The sequence below is a fragment of the Tiliqua scincoides genome, chromosome 13 (genome assembly GCF_035046505.1).
Source record: "Tiliqua scincoides isolate rTilSci1 chromosome 13, rTilSci1.hap2, whole genome shotgun sequence".
Taxonomy (NCBI): domain Eukaryota; kingdom Metazoa; phylum Chordata; class Lepidosauria; order Squamata; family Scincidae; genus Tiliqua; species Tiliqua scincoides.
This window is the reverse complement of record NC_089833.1, coordinates 1,594,881-1,620,974: the sequence shown is the minus strand read 5'-3', so window position 1 is coordinate 1,620,974 and position 26,094 is coordinate 1,594,881. Positions and strand designations below refer to the sequence as shown.

The following is a 26,094-nucleotide window of genomic DNA, read 5'->3' as shown; positions in this document are numbered from 1 at the left end:
GGAGAGGGACACCCATCTCCATCTGCCTCCTCTCCACTCTTAGGATTGGAAAAGGAAGGGGGGTGGAGGGGAAGAGGAAGTGGTGGGCTAGAGCTGTGTTTTTCAGCTTTGGGGTCAGGACGCCAATGGGGTCATTGTGGAGTCAGGACAGCTTGCGGGAATGAAAAAGACCACTGGACTAGGGCACCACCAGGCAAAGTGGGAGGCATCTAGAGTACCCTTCCAGTACCAGGGGACAGTGTCCCAATCCTGCTCAGGTTCTTAGCAATGGCACTAAAATAGCTTTCACTAGTGTCAATCTTCAGGGTAAGGAAAGCCCCAGGTCCTGCAATGGGGCTTCTCACGTCTGTGTCAGTTATTTTGCGGGTGCAGACGAGAGAACCTCGGGTTTTTCAGGCAGACATGGAGAATAGGATCTGGTTCCTCCCCACTTCCCGAAGGCCTGCACTGCTGCCTGGAGTTCTTACTTTGCTCTAGTCTAGGCTGAATCCTTCCAGCACTGGGTCCAGCGCTGACTAGTGCTGACCCTGTGCCGGTGCTCCTTCCTCCACAGTGCTGTAAAAATGTGCTTTATGGCATGTTTACAACACCTAGCACTGGCGGTCAGTGCTGGCGCTAAGGGTCCACAGGATTGGGGCCACCCCGTCAAGGCCTTAAGAGCCAAGGCCAGACTTTGGAGCGTTTTTTGCAACTTGCAACGTTTTTTGTGGGGCTCCAAGTCCCAGCCAAGATCTGGAGAATCCTTGAGACAGAAACAAAATGTATGATGGACTTTCTATCTCAATGGCAGAATGGAAAGCAACTAAAATGTGCACTTAATACGTGCATGTGAGTGAATGGACCAAGTGGATCAATCAAACTGCGCACCAGACTAGGAGCCCAGTCCTATCCAAGTTTCTGGCACCGGTGCAGCTGGAACGCAGCCCCGAGGTAAGGGATACCTTGAGGAGGCCTCTGTGTCTGTCTCCCCACCACAGGATGCAGGGTGCGCCCCATTGGCACAGCTGCACTGGCACCGGAAGATTGGACAGGATTTGGCCCTCCAGCAGATGTTTACTATCAAATATCAATGGAGTTTAATATCAAGCTGCATGCCAGACTAGAGCAGATGACCCTGCACAGGGCCCCATTGGGAGCACATGGTCCCATTGGCTTAACCCATTTCTGCCCAGCCAGGGTGCGGAGACGTGGCGGGTGGGCAGGCAGGTGAGGCAGAGCCTCCCCCAAGGCGTCCTCCACAACCCACGTGCTCTGCGGGGTCTGCGCGTGGGCGGGGGCTGCTTGGGTGCCTCGCGTGGTGGTGGTGCTCCGCTGGGGTGCCTGCCTGCCTGCCCTCCCGCCCTGCACACGTGTGAGGCACCCTGGGGCAGAAATGGCTGGGAGCTGGCGGCGCTCGGAAGGCGCGAGCCTGCACGGCCCTTCCTAGGAGGCCCACGGGACTCGCGGGCTTCGCCTGCCGCCGATCTCCGCGTCTTCGCGGGACGCTTCTGGGCGGAGGCTGCTAGAGGGAGCGCGAGCGGCGCGCAGGGAAACTGTCTCGGGGAGTTCCGGCGGCGCCCGCGCAGCGCGCCCGGCGGCCGGGAGAGGGTGCGCGGGGCCGGTTCTACTCGGGAGCAGGCGCGCTCCGGCGGCCGAGGCGGGGCTGGCGCTGCTGCCCGGCGCGGCGCTTCCTGGCGGCGGCTCCCCCCGCATCAGCCGCACCCGGCCGGGCGAGGGATGCTGGCGGCGCCGGCGGGGGAGGCTGCCCGGCATGTCCCGCAAGAAGAGCCCCCGCGGCAAGGGCGGCCCCGCCGCGCCCTCCTCCGCCCTGCCCGCCGCCCCGCCGCAGCCGCCCCCCCGCGCGGACGCCCCTCGCCGGGGCCGGGGCCGGGGCCAGGGCGCGGCCGGGGCCAAGCCGCCCTCGCCCGCCGGGGACCCCAACGGGGGCGCGCCCAGCAGACCCTCGCTCAGCAGCAGCGGCGAGTTCTACGACGTCGCCTTCAAGGTGAGCCGCGGTGGGTCGCGTGGGGGGCGGGCTCTCTGCGAGCTGACACGCGTCCCCAGACGCGGGCGTCTCGTGGGAACGCTGCCCGGGAGCACCAGTCTACGCGCGTCTACTTAGAAGTAAGTTCCATTGGATTCAAGGGGGCTTACTCCCCCGTAGGACTGCAGCCCGCGTTCGGCTGGCCACCGTTGCCTGGAGGTCCAGCCGGCTTACAGCCCAGTCCTGCCTATACTTTCCTGGGAGTAAGCCTCGTTGACTCTAATGGGACTTACTTCTGAGTAGACGAGCATGGGCTTAGGCTCTTACTCAGGAGCAAGCTGTGTGGCAGTCAAAGGGGCTCACTCCCGGGAGAGAGGTGTACGCGGCAGGGGTGGCCAGCCTGCTGGAGGGCTCCAGGTAGTGGCGTAGCCAGAGGGGGTGCAGAGCACTAAGTCCTGCGGGGAGCTTCACCGCAGCTGCAGGGCACCAACCGCACAATCCTGGGCTTGTCTGCTTAGAAGTAAGTTCCATTGGGTTAAATGGAGCTTCCTCCCAAGAAAGAGTGTATGGGATCGCAGCCTAAGTTTTGCAGGGAGCTTCACCAAATGCTCCCCTGCCCTGGAATGGCTCCAAGGGGGAGGGGCCCCTTGCACCCCATGGTGAAGCTCCCTGCAAAACTCAGTGCTTTGCACCCCCTCTAGCTGCGCCACTGGCTCCTGCACCTGGAACACTTGGTGTTGGGGAGGGAATTTCAGCAGGTGCAGCTTCTCATGTGAGAGGTGACAAGCTGCACCTGCTGACATTCTCTCCTCTACACCATTGTTCCAGGTTCAGGAGGAGCCCTAAAGTTGAAAGGTTGCCCTCACCTGGTGTACAGGATCGCAACCCTAGTCCTTGGCATTTCGAAGGCAGACTGCCTCTCCTTGGGGAGGTTCTTTTTGTGCCCCTCATGCACCTGTTGGCCACCACGTGTTGCTTCGCCCTGTCTTTACCTGAGCTGGTAAAAGTTTACTCAGGGCCCAATCCTATCCAATTTTCCAGTGCCGGTGCTGCTGTGCCTATGGGGTATGCACTGCTTTCTGTGTTGAGGTGCAGTCACAGAGGCCTCCTCAAGGTATGGGAACATTTGTTCCCTAGCCCTGGGCTGCATTGCGGTTGCACTGGAGCTGGGAAGTTGGATAGGATTGGGCTGTCAGTTGGCAGCCATCGCAAATTGAAGAAGTATTTGGTGGCCTTGAGTTACAGGATTCAGTTCTTCAATTTTAGGTCTTCTGGCCTTTCCTGAAAGTCCTTCTGTTTATTTGATCGAAGGCATATCTAATCAGAAGTAAGCTCAGTGGGCTTACTGTCTGGAAAGTGTGCGTACTCCGCTTTGAATGGCCCTGAGTTCCAGCTACTCCATGCAGTAGGAAGGTCCTGCTCTGATAGGAGAAGATATGCTTTAAATTTGCTTGAGTGGTGCATAGGAAAGGCACTCTGTGCATGTTCAGGCGATTATTTTATATCTTCCAGCTGTGAGCCTTGGAATTGGGAACAAGACCTGGGTTTGATTATATACCATGCTGTTGGCCGAATGCTGCTGTGCTATAAATTGGAATTGCACACCTTTTGCTTGGAAAGGACTGCAGTTCTCCTCCTAGGAGCCTACAAGGAGGGAGAACTTGTGCCTGCAGAAATTCTCCCTCCTAGGGCACTGTTCGTTCTGCAAATTGATACTTTGTCCAAGATAGGATTTGGGAGTCGGAGAGAAGTCTGAGAAGGCGTCAGAGTGTCTGGAGTTCAATGGATCTGCCGCTTTGCTATGATGCAGTTGAGAAAATGCTTCTCGCTAGATGGAGAGAAAGGTTCAGGGCTGTGTTTGTGCCATGCCAAAAAGAAGGGATGCCAACCTGCTTCTGTGGTTGCGGTTTTCTGCTGTGTTCATGGGACATTTGTGTGTCTTATGTTCTTATGTTGACCAACATGCCATGGAGGGCCCATGCGTGTGCATTCAGGCATGGATGATGGGCCTTTGCACACTTCAAAAAAGATGAGGGCAGCCTTTGGAAGAAAATGCAGCAGTGTGTCTCAGACAAGCCCTGCGGGATTAGACCAAATATTAATTGAGTCTAGGGTCCTGTCCCCCCCCCCCCCGTGGCCCCGTGGCCAGCCAGATATTGGGCAGGGCACTAAGTTGACTCCAGTAACTAGTAGAATCATAGAGTTGGTAGGGCCCACAAGGTCATCTAGCCAACCCCTGCCTGTCGCAGGAAATCCTCCTAGAGCATCTCCAGCAGGTGCCTGTCCAGTCTCTGCTTGAAGATCTCCAGCAAGGGAGTATCTACCACCTCCCTTGACAATCTGCTCCACTGCTGAACCTCCCTGACCATCAAGGATTTCATCCTGATGTCTCAGGTAGACTGCCTCTGAGACGGGTTGCTCTACATAGCCACCATCATGGACAAGAATCATGGAGAGAGCTTGTCTTCCTCCAAGAATTTGCATCTAATCCCGTTTAGGGGCTCACGCCCCTCACTGCCTCAGCGCCAGCAGCCAGGTTAGAGAGGCAGGTAGATAGGGGACAGTCTTCCTGTATTGCATGGAAAGAAGGATTTTTGTAATGTCTTTTCCGACCCTTGATTTTCTGCAGGGAAATCATGTATTGGGTTCAGCCTGTGGGACACTGAGTGAAGCAGAGGCTTGGCTGCAATTACCTTTCGCCTGCTTGTAGGTGCTGCTCTGCTGGAGGAGCCACTGAAATCAAACACTGGAGTTGTGAATTAAATCCCCCTCTCTCTCTGTCTAGACAAGTCCTTTGGGTCTTGTACCTGAACTGTTTCCTGCCCTGCGGGCAACTCACTGCTGGTCTAGTGCACTCAGTTTGATACTACTGCAAGGAGAGAGTTGATTATTGGGCCTGATGGATGGGGAGGACTTGCTGTTCTGTGAAAGCACCCCCCCCCCACCTTACTTGGACTGAAAGTCTTCCAATTCCTGAAGTCCTCAAGGCATTGAGGCTGTCACTACCTGCTAGGCAGACCAAGGATTAACTAGCCTTGCTTTTAACTGGCAGTAAGCTGATCAGTGTGGGTTGCACCCAAGGCAGGCTGGGGGGGGGGTGTGGCAGAGGCAGACTTGAAGAGCACCCCAAATCCACCACCCTCTCACCCCCCCGCCCCACAATCTGCACTAATGCCACTCACATCACCTCTCCAAATGAAGGGGTCGCCAGAATTAGGGCTACCTGTGGCTGTGCTGAATGGGAAAACGGAACACACCTCTTCAGAGTGCATTTTTGATGCACGAAGAGTTTCTCCCTTAGTAACTGCAGAAACCAAGGCATAGCAGCAAGAGAGGAACAGAAGAAGGGCAGTTGGACTTCATCCTCTGTTACTCTCCTATTCTCAAGGGCTGCTGAGTTCTCCAGAAAGCTGATTGATCAGAGGCCAGGGGCAGGAAAGGACCCTCCAGCAGGAGCTGTGCTTGGCGTTGCAACTGACAGGTGCAGCATGATACAGCCTAATGTGGATTGTTGTGCATTATGTGCAGAGACCACAAAGAGAGACGTGTGACATGGAAGCGAGGCCTGTGTCCTTCTTACACCCCAACATTTTGCTTTCAGGGAAGCTGTAGGCTAATGGTTGAGCATGCTCTGTGTGCTGAGTGGGCCCCCTTTCTCCCATAAGAACATCAGAAGAGCCCCGCTGGATCAGGCCAGAGGCCCATCCAGTCCAGTTTCCTGTATCTCACAGTGACCTGCCAGATGCCTCAGGGTGCACACAAGACCACAAGAGACATGCATCATGTGGCCACTGCCTTGCATCTGGCATTCTGAAGCAGCCTACTTCTAAAATCAGGAGGTTGCATTTTCCCATCATGGGCTTGTAACCTGTGTTGGAATTTCCCACCATCAGTCTGTCCAATCCCCTTTCAAGGCATCTAGGCCAGACCCCATCACCACATCCGGTGGCAAGGAGTTCCATAGACTAATTTCACACTGGGTAAAGAAATATTTTCTTTTATCTGTCCAACTCTCCCAACACTCAACTTGAGTAGCTGTGCCCTGGTTCTGTTGTGTGACAGGGAAAAGAACATCCCTCTATCCATCTCCTGCATGATTTAGAGAGGACCCCATAGTTTGGTGCTAGGTTATGTACCTGCCTTGTGCCTTCAACTAAATGGATCTTATGCAGCAGGTGACGGGAACAAGCTCCCTGCAAGGGGCTCCAGCTGGCTGGCAACGGAGCATTATCTTGCTGCCTCTTACCTTGTTCCTCTCCCTTCAGGTGATGCTGGTTGGTGACTCTGGCGTGGGCAAGACCTGCTTGCTGGTGCGGTTCAAGGATGGCGCCTTCCTGGCCGGCAGCTTCATCTCCACAGTGGGGATCGACTTCCGGGTAAGAAGCTCTTGGTCTGTTTTGTGAAGTTCTGGTTCTTGGCAGAGGTTTGTTGCAGGGCTGGCCAATGCGTGTTTTGCTGCTAGAGTGGGAAATCTAGAGGTGGATGGTGCGTAACCCACTGCGAAATTCTCCTGCGAGCTCTGCCAGTGAGACCAGCAGGCCACCTAGTCCAGAATCTGGTTTCATACCATCAGAACCTGCCCATCCATGCAGCCAGCTGAGGCAATTGCCTCAGGCAGCAGCTTGGCAGGGCCTGCCCACCTCTGTTCTTTCTCAATCTTCTGCTCTCTAGATTGGAAAAGGAGGAAAGGGGTGCCTTCAAGACACTCTAGCCCAGGGGTCTCTAAACTTTACAACCAGGGAGCTGCATCAAATATCTGGCATGGTGTCAAGGGTCAGAAAAATAAAAAAATTTTGAATATAAAATTTAAATAAATACATTAGAAAGCTAAGGCCTTCTGGAAAACCAAGAAGTGATGCTTTTAGGCCTTTAGAAGGCACTCTGAGGAGAGAAGTGTGGCCTCCCTGGCCCTCAGAACACCCTCCAGATGTGATGGGACCCCCTAGCGACGCCACTGTGGGTAACCCCCTTTCTAAACCTGTGGCCGTCACCACATCTTATGGCAGCGAGAATTCCATAAGCTACATTGTGTGAGAAGGAACTTTCTCTTCTCCATCTTCAATCTCCTGCCTGTCAGTGTGGCTGGATGTCCCTGAGTGTTGCTGTTTTGTGAGAGGGATAATGTAGTCTCTGTCTACCCACTTCCATCATACCAGGCAGCATTTAATAAGACTCTCTTATGTCTCCCCCCCACACACTACTTAAGCATCATTGAAATTTGCATCTTGTGCAGTGTCTCGTGTTCATTTCACTGTGTCATGAGAACTTCCCAGTGGATGGTCTCCCCACAGGTCACTTCTACCTGCCACTTTGTCACCCTTAATGGCACAAATTAGCCTGCTTGTGGGGGCTGCCTTCTGGCCCATCCATGAGGCCCCCTGATGTGGGTTGCATCAGTGGCAGACTATGGTGTTCCAAGGGGTGGTGGATTTGGGGTACCTTTCACCCAGAGCCTACCAGCACAGACTCCCTCCAACCTGTCGCCAGCACAGGCAGCTGTGATCTGCTCCTTACTCTCTCCATACAAAGCAGATCATTGCCCTCCTTACTGTGCTCCTTGGGTCTTCTGGTTTCCTTTCAGGGACAGCGCACATGCTCCTTGCTGCTGCACTCAAGGACTGCAGGGGACGACTCCAGATAGCTTTTGGCTCTTCTTGGTGATGGTTGGAACAATGTGTGCGGCCAGTGCCGATTTTAAGCCAATTGGGCCTCACGCCTAAGGGCCTCACCCCCATGCTAGACTCTTGTGTGCAATTTTCTATTAAAATCTGCTTTGATCCATTCAGTCCATTAACTCACATGCACTTTTGAAGCACACATTTGGATAGCTTTCCATGGAATAAAAAATCTATAGTGAATTGTGTTTATACCTCTAAGATTCTACAGATCTCGGCTGTGAACTTGGGGCCCCGTAAAAAATGTTTCCAAGGAGGCCCCGCAACTCTGAAGGCTGACTCTGTGCATAGCATTCCCTGGCCGTGGTTGACTGCTGCCCCCTTCCTGGACTTTGTCCTGCTATCAGGGTGCTTGTTGTTACATCAGATCTGTTTGTGCAGATTTCACAACTGAGCTGGTGCTGCTGTGATGCAGTCCTGAAGGGGTGGAAAACCTCCTGCTTGGCAGCTGTCATCCTGGAGCACTGGTGCCCTCCAAACATGACTCGCTTCAGCTGCTCTGTCACGGTCGGTGACCTCAGACGTTTCTCTTTGGAGATGGACAGACTCACTGTTCCCTCCTAGGCACCTGAAAGGCTATATCATGTAGCTCTTGAGTTTTCGCCTACAGTATTTATGTTCTAGTGCTTGAAGGCACATGGAGGGGTGTGCACCATCAGGAAGCCCTTCTGTGCAAGCCTCATTGTGCCCCTATGTGACTCGTGTCTTCCTGACCTAGTGGATCGTGTGTCTCTGTTTTCTGGACAGGGCGGTTGGGCCTGACCTCCCAGCAGACCTTTCATCACGGCACACCACATCGGTGTATACAATTGGAATTCATTTTGAATGCAGCCTGGGGCATTTCGTGGGTTGCTTTTGCCAGCCGTGGTGGGCTGCTCGGTGGTGGTGGTGGGGTGGGATAGCTGTATCTTTGAAGATACACATTAATACATGTGTAGCGCTCATCCCAACCCACAGAGGGGGAAGGAAACATACCCATGTGTGAAAAAACATCACAAAGCCTTTTTTACAAATTCAATAAAGAGAGAGAAAGCAGAAGTGAGAGATTTGTTGACACATTTTCAAAAACGAAGCTTTGTGCGTGATTTCAGGGGACAAGCGCTCCTGTTTAAAGCATGCATTTCCTACAAGGTGGAAACAGAAGTTGGCACACCTGTAATATTTGCTAAGTCTCCCCTACCTTTCCCCCATGGTGGTGCCTGTTGTCTTTCTCAATCTTTCCCTATAATCTTCCGGGCACTTGTTTTGAATGCTTCTCCACAGGGGACGTATCTCCTCAGTTCCCCAGCCTTGAGCAGGTGAGGTCCTGCTCCAAGCACCCTCTTGCGCTGTGGTTTGCACTGAGGATGCACAAGGAGCATTTTTAATGCAGAGTATTCCCGCTATTGCTCTCTGCTTCCTGTTGTTTTGTATTCATTCTGTCACTACATTCAAAATAAATTTGGGAAAATCCTTTTGCATTGTACGTCTGGCCGTTAGGCAGGTGGGGTAATTCAATGGGAGATTTCTTCTGCCGTTCTTAATCTTGTTGTGACTGTTTTCATGCCGCTGACATGTGCCAATCATGTGTTTTTTAAATTGTACATGGTTTAAATCAAGAAGCAACCTGTGCATTTTTATCAGTGCAATAAGTGTTTGGAACACGCCGAGTCCGTGAGCTGAACTGCAGTCCACAATGTGCTTGTGTCGTCAATTCCTTGCCTTCTCCAGTCTCTGGGCACATGGTGCGCAATGTTCTTGGAGCCACGGAGCTAGAGAACACGAGGTTTTTTCCTTCTGTCGGCGTCTGCTTTCTTATTTGGCCCGTCTCTCTGTTTTTCCCTGTCGTATCTCCTCAGATCTCTTTTGGGAAGTTTTCGGGGAGATCAAAGTCTCTTTTAAGTTGCACGGAAGCATGTCAATGTGCACAGCCTTTTTTTTTTTTTTAGTGTTGCTTGTGTTGCAGTTCTGATGCCTTGCTCAGGAAGAAGGCTTTGCTTAGAAACCCTCCTGCAGTGCCGAGAACAAGCAAGTGTGACTGGGTCTGGACGCATGTGTGAAAGGGATGTGCACCAGCTTTGTTGATCACTGGGCTTTTCAAGATGTGCCAGTGAAAGGTCATAAGAACATCTAAAGAGCCCCACTGGATCAGGTCGAAGGTCCATCTAGTCCAGTTTCCTGCATCTTATAGTGACTCTCCAGATGCATCAGGGAGTACACAAGATATCTGATCCTGTTGCCAGTCCCTTGCAGCTGGCATTCTGAGGTAACCTACTTCTAAAACCAGGAGGCTGCACATACCTCCTGGCTTGTAAGCTGTGATGGACTTTTCCTGCACCAATCTGTTCAGTCCCCCTTTTCAAGGCATCTAGGCCAGACACCATCACCACATCCTGTGGCAAGGAGTTCCACAGACTAACTTCATGCTGGGGGAAAAATATTTTCTTTTGCCTGTTCTAACTCTCCTGCCACTCAGTTTGAGTGGTTGACCCCTGGTTTTGGTGTTGTGTGAGAAGGAAAAGAAATCCCTCAATCCACTCTATCCATCCCCCTATGTAATTTTGTACATCTCAGTGATGTTCCTCCTCGGGCACCTCTTCTTGTAGTTTATCTTTCAGCAGAACGTGGCTGGGCCCCTTGGCTGAGTGATCCATGATCCTCTTTTCTGAAGGTTCCTTCCTGCTCTTTGTGTATCCCGTAAAACTGTTTTAGACTGGTTTTGGGGGGATGGATGTGTGGATTGGTGGATTGGCTGTCACAGTGCCAAGTTTCTACTGGAAACAAGGGTGGTTATAATGTGAGATATCATTCTTATGTCTCCAACATCTGTTGGTTCATAACATAGTAGGAGACATTTTCATTTATTTACTTAAGCTACAGCGTTCCTAAGAGTAGACCGTTCATATATTGACAACACAATCCTATACATGTCTACTCAGAAGTAAGTCCTTTTGTGTTCAGTTACTCCCAGGAAAGTGTGTATAGGATTGTAGACTGAGGCAGTCAAAATCAGATTCCTTGGTTTCTCTCTCCACAGTCTCCTGGTATTTTAAGGTTTGTATTGTACTGGCCTGCAAATCCCTGGGGGGTGGCAATTTCCTCTGGAATTATGGCTTATTTGCTGAAGGGGAGGCTGCAACATTGGTGGCCTGTCACAGCTGCCCTTTCTTGGAGGCTGTATATAAGGCAGTGCCTTGGAGTTCAGTACATACCTTTACCAAAATTTCAGAAGACTTGTTTGCCTCAGCTGAGATGGTGTCACAGCAAGTGGGGCTGGGGGCTGCAGGCTAGTTCCCAACCTCGGGGGTGCACTGCTCTGTCATATTCCATGTGCAAAGACTGAACCACCCTGGAACCACTGTGTAATTATTCTGTGGAACTCCTTGCCACAGGATGTGATCATAGCACCTGGCCTGAATGCCTTGAAAAGGGAATTGGACAGAATTTGAGAAGAAAAGTCAATCATAGGTGACAAATTGAGCTGGGTATGTGCAACTTCCTGGTTTTAGAAATAGGCTGCCTCAGAATGCCAGGTGCAAGGGGGTGGCAACAGGATGCAGGGATCTTGTTGTCTTGTGTGCTGCCTGAGGCCTCTGGTGGGCCACTGGGAGATGAAGGAAGCTGGACTAGATGGGCCCCCTTTGGCTTGACCCAGCAGGGCTCATTATATGTTCTTATGAGAACAGGGAGATTTGGTCTGACTTGTGAGTTCCCCTTTCAGTGGCTCCAGGTAGCTCAGTCTCCCCATGAAGTTCAAATCAAGTTTGGCACAGTGGGATCGCTGATGGGAGGGCCACACACGTCCTGAGGATCTCCTTAGTTCATAACTTATTTCAGGCTCTATGCTTGATCCTGTCAAGGCTGCTCCTCAGAGAGGTTCCAGGTGTTCAGTCCTGTCTGGGGAGCAAGGAGGGGTTCTCTCCTGAAGCCCTTTGGGTCATGCGCCCCTGCCTGCGGCCAGGTGAGCAGCTATGTGCAAGATCCTCTTCACGCATTTTTGTCTGAATAGCCGAGGTGTGGGTTCTGTTTATGGCTCGGCTTTTCCATTTCTTGCCTTTCTGTTATGAAGAATTGATTTCACTTTTCCCTATTCAGGGAATCAGGCAGAGTCCAAACCTTGTCAGCCCACTGATGCTTTAATTAAGGCCCAGGCTGAGCAGCACACATTTAATTTTCCCTGGTAGGGAAAGCTGATACTGAAGAGTCCCCAATGAGGTGACAGTTTTCATAGGGGAGAAAACAAATTAGACATAAAAACCTCCGGCAGGTGAATCCCTTCCGTGCAATCAGGTGCAATCAGAGAAATGAACTCATCTGTTTTGCAACTGAGATTGGGGATGATGGGTATTTACAGCAGTCCCATCAATAAGCGTAACTATTTTTCCTTTCATAGCTCACAAGGGGATGCGCAGCCTTTCAGATGCCAGGAATGAGTATTTGCTGTTAGCTCCTACCGAACAGTTGGGGGAAACTCATTTTTACAAAAATATTGTATGTTCAATTAAAAAAAAATCAATCGGTGGAAATAGAGGGACACTGTATTCATTCTCTCCAAGCAGTGGAGCCTGGATTTTCAAATGCAGCCAGCTAGCAGATGTCGAAGACTAGGCAGCAATTTTGGGGCTTGCATGCATTGGCTTATGGAACTGCTAGCCACAAGATTTTGAAGAGCCACAAATTCTGTCATCAGCTCTTGTAAAAACTAGGAACAGAGCCTCAGTACTCCAAGCTATTTTTCTTCCGGTGCTCAGAGCTGCTGACCAAGGATCAGGGGTGGCCGTTGTCATTGCCCTTTGTTTGCAAGCTGCCCAGCACTGAACCATAATCACTAAATGGCATTCCATGATAATTGGGGCAGAAACAGAGCCCTGAGGAGCAGGAGTGGGAAGTGGGGAAGACTTTTACCCTTGGACCTAAGAAGGACCCTGCAGGACCAGATTGGTAGCTCATGTCGTCCAGTTTCTGACAGTGGTCAGTGCATTTTGAGCTGTCCCTGTAAATTAAACTGGAAATCCTTCATTTCCGGGTTTCAAGACAGCATGCAAGAAGGTGGGCAGGTTGGAGGGAGCCAGTGGCAGACTTGGTGTGAAAGGCACTCCTAGTGTGCCAACCCCTCACAATCTTGCTGCCAGTGCAGACACCTTTTTCACCCCACTTACTACTCCCCCTTTTTGGAGGAACACAGGGTCGGCCTTAGGAGCTGCAGGGCCCAATTGGAAGCATTTTTTTGCAGGGCTTCAGGTTCACAGCCAAAGTCTGGAGGATCTTAGAGCTATGCATGAAATTTATTATAAACTTTACATCTCGATGGTGGAATAGAAAGCAGACAAACCGTGCACTGAAGACTGCATGTGAGTTAATGGACCAAATGGATCTAAGCACATTTTCATATGGAATTGAAGACCTGGACGCCTACAAACAAAATGCGTAGATTACTTTTGAAAAGTAAGTAGTTACCAAACCACTGGTGTTAGTGACTGTGAACTGATCTAGTTAAAGTACTGATTTTATTTTTATCCCAGCGCAGGGACCCCTTAGATGCAGGGCCCAGTTGGGAGCAATTGGTCCAATTGGCACCCCGGTCCCAGGTTTGGAAAAGAAGGGAGTGGACTCAAAGACCAAATGTGTCAGAGAGGAGGACTACAGCCCTTCCTTTTCCACGTCGCTCCCCTCTCCCTTTTTCAAGGTAGGGAGTGGTAGAGTTGGGTGGATGGAGGGTAGTGTCCCTTGCTGATTCCACTGCCTGAGGCAACCCCCTCAGTCGGCCTCCTGAAAGTGCTGGCCGTGGTCTCTTGCAGTTTCCCTATGCGGTTTTTGCGGATGCTGACAGTGAAGTAGCTCAGAAACAGCTGCTTTTTAACAAGAGTTGTGTGATGCAAAAGGTGGTCTGGTTTTTCTTATTACAGCACGTGGGTCCGAGGGACTTGTGCTCTTGCTACTCTTCGCCTTCGAAGGGTAAGCTGTGATGGGCGTCAAAGCTCTCTGGCTGAGCAAAGGCTGATGGTTATTTTTCTACTCTTTAATACCCAGTTTTTTTTGGAAGTAAAATGATGGCAAAGCCAGAATCCAGAAGACTCAATTCTTTCCTTTGGACTGATGGAGAGCAGCTGACATGAGCAGCTAACATGTATCTGCTGTTCAACAGAGATTAGCTTGAGCTTCTTTGGTCAAGAAGACCTGATTTGGTCTTCAGGTCTTGACATCTGTTGGTGCAGTTCCTTTTCTGGTTCTCAAATGACATGCAACACGAACCTTGCTGCTGAACAGAAGGATAGGGGTGGGGCATGCCCACTGATGCTGCAACTCCAAATGCCAGGTGACCCGGAAGCTGCTTCTCAGTTGCATGTGTGCCCCTCATCATTGGTTGCTTCGCTCTGTGTTTCCTAGAGATGGCTCTCCACCAGCTGTCTGAGTTTCAGGTAGAGAAGGGCCTTTCCCAGTCCCTCCTGGAGATGCTGACAGGGATTGACCTGGGGGTCTTTCATATGCTAAGTGGGGGCTCCACCCTCCAACCCACTACCAACACAAGCTGTAAGGATTTGCTTCTGGCTTGCTCAGGTGAGAAGGATTGGCATCACTAGAGGGTGCAGGGAGGTGCAGATTGCACTGGGTGACCCCCTCAGGGGGCAGTGGTGTTACCACTAGTAGCCAAATTGTGGAAACCTTTTGAAAAATTTGCATTTATGAATAATACCATCATGTTATATAACACTGGAAAGGTAATTTCATGCAGAATGCGATGAAACAAACTATGTTGAAATATCTGCATTCTGTCAAAGGTTGTAACCAAGTAACAAGGAAAGGAAAACACAACATGTAACAAAAAGTTACCTTAGAGATTTCCTTAACTCAAAACTGACCAATGAGGCTGATTGTTCTGAGAGCCAATGAGCTGCTGTTATGACACAGCAGGGAACCAATAAGGTGTTAGTGTGAGACTGAAATCCTATCCACAGTTACCTGGGAGTAAGCCCCATTTATTGTAATAGGACTTACTTCTGAGTAGACATGACTAGCAATGGGCTCTGAGTAGGCTCTCATTCTCATTTATCAGAGCTCACACTGGAACGCGTATTCAATTGTGTGTCTTTGAGTTGGCCACTGGATTTCTGTTGGTTACTGATTGGTTGGGTGATCTGTACTGTTATATATTAAAATAACTAAGCAAATCAAGTTAATAAAGGTGACCCCAACCCTAGTGATGCCACTGCATTGAGGTTGTGTGTATGATGTTGTCATTTATCCTGTATGGTGTGGTGCGGGAGGAGGTCCATCATGGGGTGATGCAGGTGACTCAGACCCTATTGAGTCTGGTGAGAAGCAGATCATTCTCCTTCATACTGTGTGGTCTTAGTGTGCTGCCATCAAACCTGGAAGTATGAAGTCCTGCACTTCCGGGTTTGATGGCAGCGCACAAAGACCACAGTATGGGTTTTGGGTTGTTGTTGTTGTTTTTTTTGGTAGCTCAAAGGTGGTGGACCCAAGACAACATGAGGTGGCATTCTGGTTTGCGCTACCCCTGCCGCCAATTAACTTATTGATCGATCTAGTATTGCATAAGAAAGTGAGATGTTTCTCTCTACACCAGGGGTGCTCAATAGGTGGATCGCGATCTACCGGTAGATCGTGAGGCAAAATGAGTAGATCGTGGAGTGCCGACCCCCCCCCCCCCTTCAGGTGCCTCTGGGAGGAAACGCCAGGAGTAAGGCCCATTGTACTCAATGGGGCTTACTCCCAGGTAAGTGTGGCTAGGATTGCAGCCTCACAGCCTAATCCTAGGCATGTCTACTCAGGAGTAAGTCCTGTTATACTCAGTGGGGCTCAAGGTATACCAACATACATTGTACACATAAATGTTATGATGGCGCGAACATTGTAAAAAAAACTCTGGTAGATCTCTGGGCCTTGCTGGGTTTCAAAGTAGCTCTCGAGCCAAAAAAGTGTGAGCACCCCTGCTCAACACCATTCATACCTGGTGGAACCTCGTGTACAGCCTTCCTGCCCTTGTAAGTGGCTGCCTTTTCTATACTGGAAAACCCGAGGGAAAGCCTTCCATCGTTCCTCCAAGGGAAGGGGCTCCACCCACCCGAATGAGTCGTCCTTTTGGGCACCATTTTCCCAGCAGTGCAATATCCTCTTTCATTGCGCAGCTGGCCTGCCTGCAAGGCTCCTGTAGCCACCCACCTGGAAGATTGTCTCCGGGAACGTTCCCCTCCAGCAGTCTGGCAGCCTGATCTCCATTATGTGAGGGCAGGCAAGCTGGGGAAAGAAGGGAACGTTCTGGCTGTTCCTGGCCTTGGTTGTGGGGCGTTTAATCAGCGGTGCCGAGAGCTGTGGATAACAACTGCAGTTGGTGGTCCTGCATGTTGAGGTCTCTTCGTTCTCCTGCCTTCAATGTGCTTTGGAAGTCTGGCCCACACTGGTGCTTCTCCATCAATATCCTTCCAGGTGGGGTGTTTTGCTCTGGGGCTGCCACACATTGTCCATGCACCTTAGAGGGGTTTGTGCCAATTTGCCATTCATCTTTCTCTGCCCCTGCCTTCCGTTAATGAGGGAAGTTCATTCATCATCCTAGCTAAGGACTCGCAAAAAGCCCTGCTGGATCAGGCCAGAGGCCCATTGAATTCTCCATCTTGCTTAGGTGCATCTTGTACCTTCAGGCTAGGTGCAGGGACCATCATCAACCCCTTCCTTTAAAGACGGTTCCCTGGTAAAGAGTTGTCTTAACACGAATGAAACCCCAAACACTTCAGTGATAGCAAACAAACTGATTGGGGGGGGAGGGGGAGCAGACGGATGAAATTAACAAACATGTAGCGAGTCTGCTCCTGGAAGATGGCCGCCAGGACATTACTTACCTCCCTGCGCAGCTCTGAATTATTCAGCGCAGAAAGTGCAATAGAACCAAATTGGGTTCTTGTCTGATATAATAGGATAGATATTGAAACGCCCAGTGCGCACACGGAATGGCTAATTTGCAGAGACACAGACAGCAAGTGTCTGGGTAATGAAGAGGGACACCCTGAGAATGAAGGATGATCTGGACCGGGTAGACAGCAGTGAGTTTGGAATGGGGTGGTGATTTTGGGGGGGGGCTCTAGATACCCATAGCAGGCCCATCTCAAACTCCTGGTTCTCAAAGGCTTTCGCGTGTACTGTCAACCGCTGCCCAGAGCACTTGTCACTTCTAGCCCATGTGGCTTGCATCAGCGGCAGATTGCAAGGGATGTGAGTGGTTGGAGGACTTGGCGATCCTTTCGTCCAGAGTCTGCCACCAATGCCACCCTCCAGCTTGTCACTAAAACTGAGTGTCAAGAGTTAGAACAGACAAAAGGAAATATTTCTTGATCCAGTGTGTAATTGATCTGTGGAACTCCTTGCCACCAGATGTGGTGGTATCTGGCCTAAGTCCTTTTAAAAGTGGGATTGATGGAGGAAAACTCCATCACAGGTTAAAAGCCATGATGGAACCTCCTGATTTCAGAAGTAGGCTACTTCAGAATGCCAGTGCAAGGGAGTGGCAGTAGGATGCAGGTCTCCTGTAGTCTTGTGTGCTCCCTGAGACATAAAGGGGAGGGGGCGGCACAGTGAGATTCAGGAAGCTGGACTAAACGGGCCTTTGGCCTGATCCAGTGCTGCTGTTTTGCTGTTGTTATGATCAAGTCCCCTGTGTTTTCCTAGAATCATAGAGTTGGAAGGGGCCTAATAGGTCATCTAGTCCAACCAGGAAATCCTCTTAGAGCATCTCCAGCGGGTGCTTGTTGAGCCTCTGCTTGAATATCTCTAGTGAGGGAGAGTCCACCACCTCTCTGTTCCACTGCCAAACTGCCCTTTGTTTGCAAAAGGTATTGTGTTTTTTCAGGACACAGGCAGCTGCCTTGCTGAGTGAGGCTTTTGCTCCACCTGTTGCAGGGTTGCCTGCACGGGCTGGCAGCATCCCCCCAGTATTTGAGGGAAGGTTCTTTTCCAACTGCATCTGAGATCCTGCCAGGGTTAGGTTGATCAGCAGGTAGGCTGATCAGGAACCAGCATCACTCAAAAAGAGACCTCTGAGGTGTGTCGCCCTTGCTTGATTTATGTTGTATTGTTAATGAGCATAAATGGTTATCACAGTCATTATCTGTGTCTTACAGCTGTGTTTGCAACAGAGATAAGATTGTTTAGCAACCCTGCCTTGGGTAGGAATCGTGTAGGAAATTGGACTGGGAAAAGCAAGCTGTCCCCAGTGAGTTGCAAGCAACGCTGGCAGAGGGCTTCTCCGGAGAATAGCACCAAGTCTAATTTGTCGTTTCCGACACCGATTAGCTCCCTTAATTACCGCCAGCCATTTCCTCCTTGCCTTTGGTTTATATCCAAACTGTCATCCTTCTTTCTGAAATGAGAAAGAACCGCTTCTTTCCCAAGTAGAAAATGCTTCCCTTGAGAAATGGAGGGCCGGCTGGCCCTGGAAGCCGCCTGCAGATTGGGATGGGGTGGGGGTGTGGGTGTGGATACAATTCTGTGTCTGGGCAGCCAGAATTCTGAAGGTGATGCAACTGGGTCAGGCTACCTCTTTTATTTTGCACAAGAACGTCAAAAGAGCCCAGCTGGATGAGGCCAAAGGCCTGTCTAGTCCAGGCTTGTCACCTGTGATGGACTTTTCCTCCAGAAATCTGTCAGGGCCATCACCACATTCCGTGGCAAGGAGTTCCACAGCTTAATTTCATGCTCGTTAAAGAAATACTTTGTGAGGGGAAGGCAAGTCCATCCTTTACTCTCTGGGAATCCAGTTCTACCCTCTGATATCTGCCTGCCATGGCATTGTTGTGGATGTGCCACCCTGGCCATAAGAAAGCCGTATGGACCAGCTGCTTGGCTGCAATGCAGCCTTGGGGCCAGGAGAGTGTTGCAGGGGTTTGGCCAGGGCCTCTGAGAGGAATTTTGTCATAGGGTACGAAGTTTCTTTGGGGCCCCTTCCAGTCTCCATTGGATTGTAATTCTACAAATTACAATATTCAACTACATTGGCTTACACCAGATGTGAATGCTGGTTCTCACCCAATACAGGTGGAGCCTCGGTATTCGCGAGGGATCCATTCTCAAACCCCCATGGATACCAAATTCCACACTTTCGACCACTTTCAAGCCTCCAGAAGCTTCCCTACATCTCTTAATGCCTTATAAGGCATTAAAAATGTCACTTTTTGTTTCCCTCCAGAAACTAGAAGTGGTTTTTTTTTGCCTCTGCGAGGCGGGCGAATGTGCATGGTCTTTGTGATCTTCAGAAAGCCCTCCGGAGGCGACCAGAACACAACTTCGGAGGTTTCGCCTTTGAAGGGTTCGGGTGAAGCCAAGCCAGGCTCAGCGTGGGTGTGGGGAACCTGTGTTGAGCCAGATCTGCGAATATAAAATCCACTGATAAACCTTCTCCACCTGTATATGCAAACAGTTTTTGAGATCCCAGGAAATGTCTGGCTTCCTTCCTTTAGTTCCTTGGCCCCCTTTTGACCCTGGCCCAGGTATGATGTACCCCCTGCACCCCATGTCTTGAACCCTGGTGAGATTAGAAAATATAAAATCCCAGTTTGTTTTTGAGTTTGTTGCTCTAAGGCCAACCTGGGTACCAAGAATTTGCCTGCTAACCTGTGCCCCACTTTAGGGAAAAGGCTCTGGTTACTGTCTGCAGCCCCTCCTCCTTGGGGAAGTTCAGTCTCTCGCCCCCCCCTTTTCTATAACTATTTGAGCTTAGAGGTGACTCATTCTAATGTCAGAAATGTCAAATGCAGGGAAAAAAGCACTCTGCAAGTCAGTTTATTCGTGCCTTGGAGGTAAACGAACCTTCATTTTAAATTCTAATGCTGGTATAAGGTATTTTCAATGTAAAAGAAAAAAAAAAAACTAGGAGTGAATGCAATTGCAGCCTTTCTTTAATAATTACAGTCCCTGGGAAATGTGGATTCTTTTCTCTCCCACACCTTCCAGAGACTGTGACAAAAAACCTGGAGTTTGTCCTCCCCTCAATTATTTTGCTTTAAAAGCCCTGAAACAAATTGTGTACATGTTAGGGGAATGTATTCTATGCATCTTCTTATAGAGTCTTTGCACGGACTTTGTGGGTCAAATCCAGCCGAAAAGTACAAAAACTGCCAAAAAGGATTTGTCTCAAATTGCAAGTCTGCTAATGTATATGTATAATGTATACTGTAAAACAGCTAGTTGCGTAATTGGAACAGGTGTGCCAAAATAAGGAGCAAAGTTTTGGTACATGGGAGGGGGGTGGAGAGTTGATGCTGTCTTTGGTGGTTTGTTCTTCCTTCTGGGCCATCAGTGTGCAATGTTGTGGCCAACAATCTCTACTAAAAATGTGGGTGACTTTCATTGCCCCGTTTGTTGAGTTAAAACTTTGCTATTTTGTAGCAAAACCTTTTTTGTGGGTAAAGAAAATTTTTTTATCCAGTGTAATTAATCTGTGGAACTCCTTGCCACAGGATGTGGTGATAGCATCTGGCCTAGATGACTTTAAAAGGGGGTTGGACAGATTGATGGATGAAAAGTCCATTATAGCTTACAAGCTGGGTATGTGCAACCTCCTGGTTTTAGAAGAAGGCTGTCTCTGAATGCTTGGAACAAGGGAGGGCAACAGGATGCAGGTGTCTGTTGTCTTGTGTGCTCCCTGAGGCATCTGCAGGGGCATTATAAGGTGCAAGAAGCTGGATTTGATGGTCCTTTGGCCTGATCCAACAAGGCTCTTCTGATGTTCTTATGCCTTTGGAAGGGATTGCAATGGGCTGGGAGAGATAATGCCATTGTACCAAATAAATGGTTAGGCCACCCCTGGAGTATTGCATCCGGTTCTGGTCAACACATCTCAAAAAGGATACAGTGGAGATGGAAAAGGTGCAAAAGAGAGCGACTAAGATGATTACTGGGCTGGGGCACCTTCCTTATGAGGAAAGGCTACAGTGTTTGGGCCTCTTCAGTCTAGAAAAGAGGTGCCTGAGGGGGGACATGACTGAGACATACAAAATCATGCAGGGGATGGGCAGAGTGGATAGAGAGATGCTCTTTACACTCTCACATAACACCAGAACCAGGGGACATCCACTAAAATTGAGTGTTGGGAGAGTCAGGACAGACGGAAGAAAATATTTCTTTATCCAGCGTGTAATTAGCTTGTGGAACTCTTTGCCACAGGAAGTAGTGATGGCATCTTGCCTGGATGCCTTTAAGAGGGGATTGGACAAATTTCTGGAGGAGAAGTTAATTACTGGTTACAAGTCATAGTAGGAATATGCAAGCTCTTGGTTTTAGAGGCAGGCTGCCTCTGATTGCCAGATGCAGGGGAGGGCACCAGGATGCAGGTTGTGTCTGTTGTCTTGTGTGCTCCCTGGGGCATTTGGTGGGCCACTGTGAGATACAGGAAGCTGGACTAGATGGGCCTTTGGCCTGATCCAGCGGGGCTCTTCTTATGTTCTTAACCTTTGGAGACCGACTGCCAGTCAGGGTTAAACCAGCAGTCTTGAGTTAGATTTGGCTGACTCCGTTATATCAGCCACTTTTGCATCACTTCCAGATTAGGTGTGCGGTGCTACCCTTGAAGACTGTTTGGAAGTGGCTTTCGGTTCAGAATTCAGCTGCTGGAACTTTGCTGGAAGCTGCTTGGATTGGTTCACAGACTGATCAGTTTGCTGCTGGGCTTGGTGCAAGATGTTGGTTTTGCCCTTAACTGGTCTGGGGGACCAGACTCCCCTGAGAATTGTTTTCCCCCATATGAACCTGATTTGGAACTCAATTCCACTTTAGAGGCTCTATCATGGGCCCAGCCCTCCCAAGTGTTGGAGGTACAACAGAGGGAACCTTTTCACCTGTGGCATGGGGGATTTGAACTCACCTCCAGAGAGGTTCAGCACCAGCTGCTTTCAATTTTTGGCAAGCCTTTTCAGAACAGTGATTTTAAGGAGGCCAAAAAGGTTCCGTCTGTTGTCGGTTTTTCAGGGTGACTTTATGTTTTATGCTGCAAATTGGCATGTTGTTGTTAGTTTGAACTTTTACTCCAGGCTGCCTTGACTGCTTTGCCATCGGGGGGGGGGGGGAGGTTTGGCAAAGGCATAGTTTAGACCAAAGAGTCCAGATTCCCAGCTCAGTCCCTTGGCCATGACAACCCTCCCCAGTTCTGTTAACCATGATGAGTGGGCAGGTTCATGTGGTTGGGCTTCACCTTCTCACTTGGTGCTTGGTCTTGGGAGGTCATCCAGTTAAAGTGATTGGCAGGAGATTCAGGACAAATGAGAGAGAGAAAGCAGTGGCTTAGCTAAGGGGAATGGAGGGTACATTGCCCTGGGTACCATGCCCTGAGGGAGTGTCTGCTAAGCTTCTGAAAGACACTTCTGGTTTTTGGTGAAAGATGCCCTCGGGGGAGTGTTAAAAAAATTGAGTGCCAGATGCCTTAGAGATACCACTGAGAGAGAGAGAGAGAGAGAGAGAGAGAGAGAGAGAGAGAGAGAGAGCGAGGCTACTGTCTTCATTCTGTGTTTGTGGGTTTGCCAGAGGCATCTGGCTGGTCACTCTTGGAAGATGGGCTAGCCGAATCCCTGTTGATGTGTTTTGGTAGGGCTCCCTCTGCTTGTGTCCTCGCAGGAGGAAACGGCCCTTCACGCCTTGCCTTGGTGAGAGATGGATCCTGCTGTGCCGGTACAAAGATGTCTGTCAATATGACAGTCCTTCCTGACTTCCACTCGAGGCTAAATCCGGACTTGTCTGCTAACAAAGTGAAACCTGATCTCAGAATTGGAGCTGAGAGACGCTGAGAGAGTTTCAAAGTCCTGAAATGCAGTGAGAGCTTGTTAGGCCTGTCATGAGCCTGCACTAATAAGAAAAAAAAAATCACATTTGCTTGACCTACCACCATGCCATAGAGTTGGGGGGAACGACTTCGCTGGATATGCTGCTGTTGAATCAGCATTGTGGAGAGGGAGAGAAGGAATTGGGGTGAGATCAGTCCTTGGTGTTTTGTTTCCAAAAAATTAAACGTTTTTTAGTGTTGGGTTTTTGAATTGTAATTTTGGAAGTCTGCTTGAATGATGAACATGGGGTGGAAGTGGGCGCTTGAGTTTGCGTGGGGTGCAACTTCCTCCTTTAGAGTCTGTGTTCTGCTGCTGCTGAAGCAAGGTCCCTCCACCTGCGGAGAGGGAGAAAGGGATGCTGGAATGGCCCTGCAGGGTTGCAATTGTGGTGACGGGATGGAAACCGTTCTGCGCATCCTGGTCCCTGCAGGGGTGCAGTAGTGTCACTCCTGGCAACCACTCACTCCTGCGCTTGCAGGATGGCTCCATGCAGTGCTCTTGAGCGCAGCTGAAAAAGCTGCTGCTTCCTCTTCACTGAAAGGGGTGTTCCACCAGCATCTTCCTCTTTCCCTCTGTTCAGATGTCAAAATGGCACCCCCTTAAATGTGATGCCCTTCTGCAGTGCACAGTATGCGGAGAGCCTGGGCTGCAGAATGTCAGGTCCAGTGCCACATGGCTGGGGGCTCTGAGGCAAAGTGTTGAGCTCCTGCACCCCTCTCCGTTTGGGGAGAAGCTTCTCCTGTCTCCTTTCCTTGGTGCCCTGCCCTCATCTGCCCATGGAGAGGAGAAGGCGGCAATGTCTTTGCCACATTTCCTGGTAGTAGCAATGGCTCCACCTCTCCCTACCACCCAATTTCTGCATCTTTGAGGGCCTTTTGGAAGTGAGCTTATTGGCTGGTGGAGAGTGTGGGGGTGTCTCGGCCAAAAGACTTGCATGGCAGTTCTGCCTCCTTCCTGTCCTCTCCACTGGCAGAGGAGAGGCTCTGCGCAAAGCCAGAAGTGGTGTGTCAGATGTCACCCTCTTCCCTGGTGAAGTGCCAGACTCTGCTGCTCTTGCTTCCAGAACTGGAGAAGCAGGATTGGATTGCTCTTGCTCCCAGGTTTTGAGGGGGACAGAGTGGAAGAGGAAGTGTGGAGGAGGGGAGAGTGGTGGGCTAGAGCGTCTCCTCCACGCTTCCCCTTCTGCACCATTCTCCTCTTCCTTTCCAATCCAACAAAGGAAAGGGAAGATGGTGGACAACCTCTGTCAATCGTTGCCTGATTGGCTGCATGGTTGGTCCTGACCTGCAAGGCTCTTTGCTTGATTTTAACCAGTGCAGGTGAGCTTGATATCCTGCTACAAATCCTAAGGCACTCCCCCTACAGCTGCAATCATATGAGGATGTGCGCAGGGGGGTTTACGTCTAAGCAAGCTTTGCATGCAGTTGCAGCAATAGTCTCAAGGTTTGGCCCTTAGGGAATCCTGCAGCCTGTCCCCCCCCCCGCCATTGTTTGTTTGGACACCCCTTTGGACACCCCTGGACACCCTTTGGACAAAACTGGACACCCTTTGGACAAAACTTTGGACACCCCTGTCCTACAGGCAGAGTCGAATGCCCCCCTCCTCCCCATAAGAAGAGCCTTGCTGGATTAGACCAAAGGCCCATCTAGTCCAGCTTCTTGTATCTCAGAGTGGCCCACCAGATGCCTCAGGGAGCACACACAGCAACAAGATACCTGAACCCTGGTGCCATTCCCTTGCACATGGCATTCTGGGACAACCTACTTTAAAACCAGGAGGTTGCATGTATCCTTCATGGAGTGTAGGACTTTTCCTCCATCAATCTGTCCATTCCCCTTTTCAAAGTGCACCCCTCTATCCACTCTATCCTGCATAATTTTGTATATCTCAATCATGTCCCCCCTCCAGCACCTTTTTTCTTGACTGGGAGAGCCCAACAATCATGTGGACTGAATAAAGAGCTTCCATGAGCTGCATCCTGCCTGCAGGCCTTATGTTTGACACCCCTGATCTAAATATTTGGCACACTAGGAAGAGACAATAGTTTGAACCACAAATCCCTGCAGTCTCACCTGGGCCCTCAGACCAGTCAAATCAAGCAGGCACAGTCACATTTGAGTTAGGAAGCACCTTGGGGCAGGGTCCTGTCTGTCTGCTGATGTCATTCCTTAAAGTGCCATGTGTGTTGATTGATGTCCAAGAGCACTGCTGCTGGCAAAGTGAGATGATGAAACATCATCTTTAGCTGGCTGAGGGGATGAAAGAATCTGCTCTCTGGGAATATCCAGCACACAAGTGCCCATCAGTGCATCAGCTGCGCGCCAATCTAAATAGATCTCTCACCCAGACCAAAGGCAATCATAAATCGACAGCTGAGATGAGGACGCCCCCTTTGTTGAGCAACGTGCAGTAAGGCAATCTTCATAAAAGCTGCATAGGCAATGAAAATGGCATTTACTGCTCAGGGCAAGATTGGAGCACTCCCCTCTTGGCCTGCTGCTAAAAGCCTTGGTGGATCCATTACAGTTCTGATAACAAAACCGGGATGGTGGTGGCAGGGGAAGGGCAGTGCACTAAGGCAGCATGCAAGCCTCAAAGGGAGCCCCATGCTTATGTGATGTGCAGTGTTTGGGGTGATGCTTGAATGTATGGACCTCTACTGTCTGTCGGCAGTTGTGGCTGTCAGTATCCTGGGTGGTTAATGAGCAAAGTGAAAATCCCTCATTCAGGTCATGTCAGTTCTGATCTGACCAAAGCTGGATCCTTTGGCCCAAGTGTGCTTCCAGAGCATCTCTTCATTTGCTCTTTTGCATCACTGAAGGAGGCGTCATTGTGCCATGCCAGGCCCTTGGGAACTCTAGCTCAGCATCCGGTACACCTACTGCCAGTGGCTTTTCAAGGTTCAAGTAAGGGCTCATTTCTGCCTTACCTGGGGAAGCTGCCAGGATTTGAACCTGGGACCTTTGGGATGCAAAGTAGGGGTTCTACCACGGAATTATTTGAGTTTGCCTGCCCTGTGGAGGGGCCACACGGGGGGGGGGGAAGCCTGATTTCTACTGGAAATAATAGTCTCTGGTGAGACTGTGATTTCAAATGAATGTTTTTTAAAAAGCTGAGATGTTCTACAACAGGGGTCTCTAAACTTTTCGGCCAAAGGGCCGCATCAAACATCTGGAACAGTGTCGAGGGCCAGAAAAAAAAAATTAAATATAAAATTAAAATAAATACATTAGAGATGGAACTTGAATGAATGAATAAATGGGCTCAAATGTCCAGGATTTCTCCAAACACCAACAAAGCCCGAAGCACACACTTAAACGGACCCCCACTCCCCCACCCCACAGGCACAACTCTGGTTGTGTTTGGTCAACTGGGCCAGAGGCTCTCAAGGAATCAGAGGCTGGCTGCGGGCCAGATAAAGTCTGACCGCAGGCCACATCTGGCCCCGGGCCGGGGTTTGGAGACCCCTGCTCTGCGATGACTCAGACCAAGGGGCCCTCCCTCTACTCCCAGTGTGCAGGTGCCAATACTGGCCAAACCACCAGATGCAAAGAAGCCGCCTCCTGTCATAAACGTCGTACACTCCCAGGCTTTTGGGGTGCTCAGAGTTCTTGGTTCCTGAACCCTAGAGCCCTCAAGGACCCCTGTTCGGTA

General features: G+C 50.3%; 1 protein-coding gene across 2 annotated transcripts in view; it reads left to right on the top strand.

The window, feature by feature from the left end:
* The first annotated feature begins 1,680 nt into the window (after positions 1–1,680).
* RAB26 (RAB26, member RAS oncogene family) overlaps positions 1,681–26,094 on the top strand; it is a 147,005-nt gene continuing 122,591 nt past the window's right edge. Inside the window, exons 1-2 of one of the 2 annotated variants that reach the window (XM_066640700.1) lie at positions 1,681–1,984; positions 6,229–6,339. In XM_066640700.1, coding sequence (XP_066496797.1) covers positions 1,751–1,984; positions 6,229–6,339 — 345 coding nt within the window. In that variant the 5' untranslated portion in view covers positions 1,681–1,750. The remainder of the gene's footprint in view (positions 1,985–6,228; positions 6,340–26,094) is intronic. The other variant, XM_066640701.1, reaches the window with a different exon arrangement.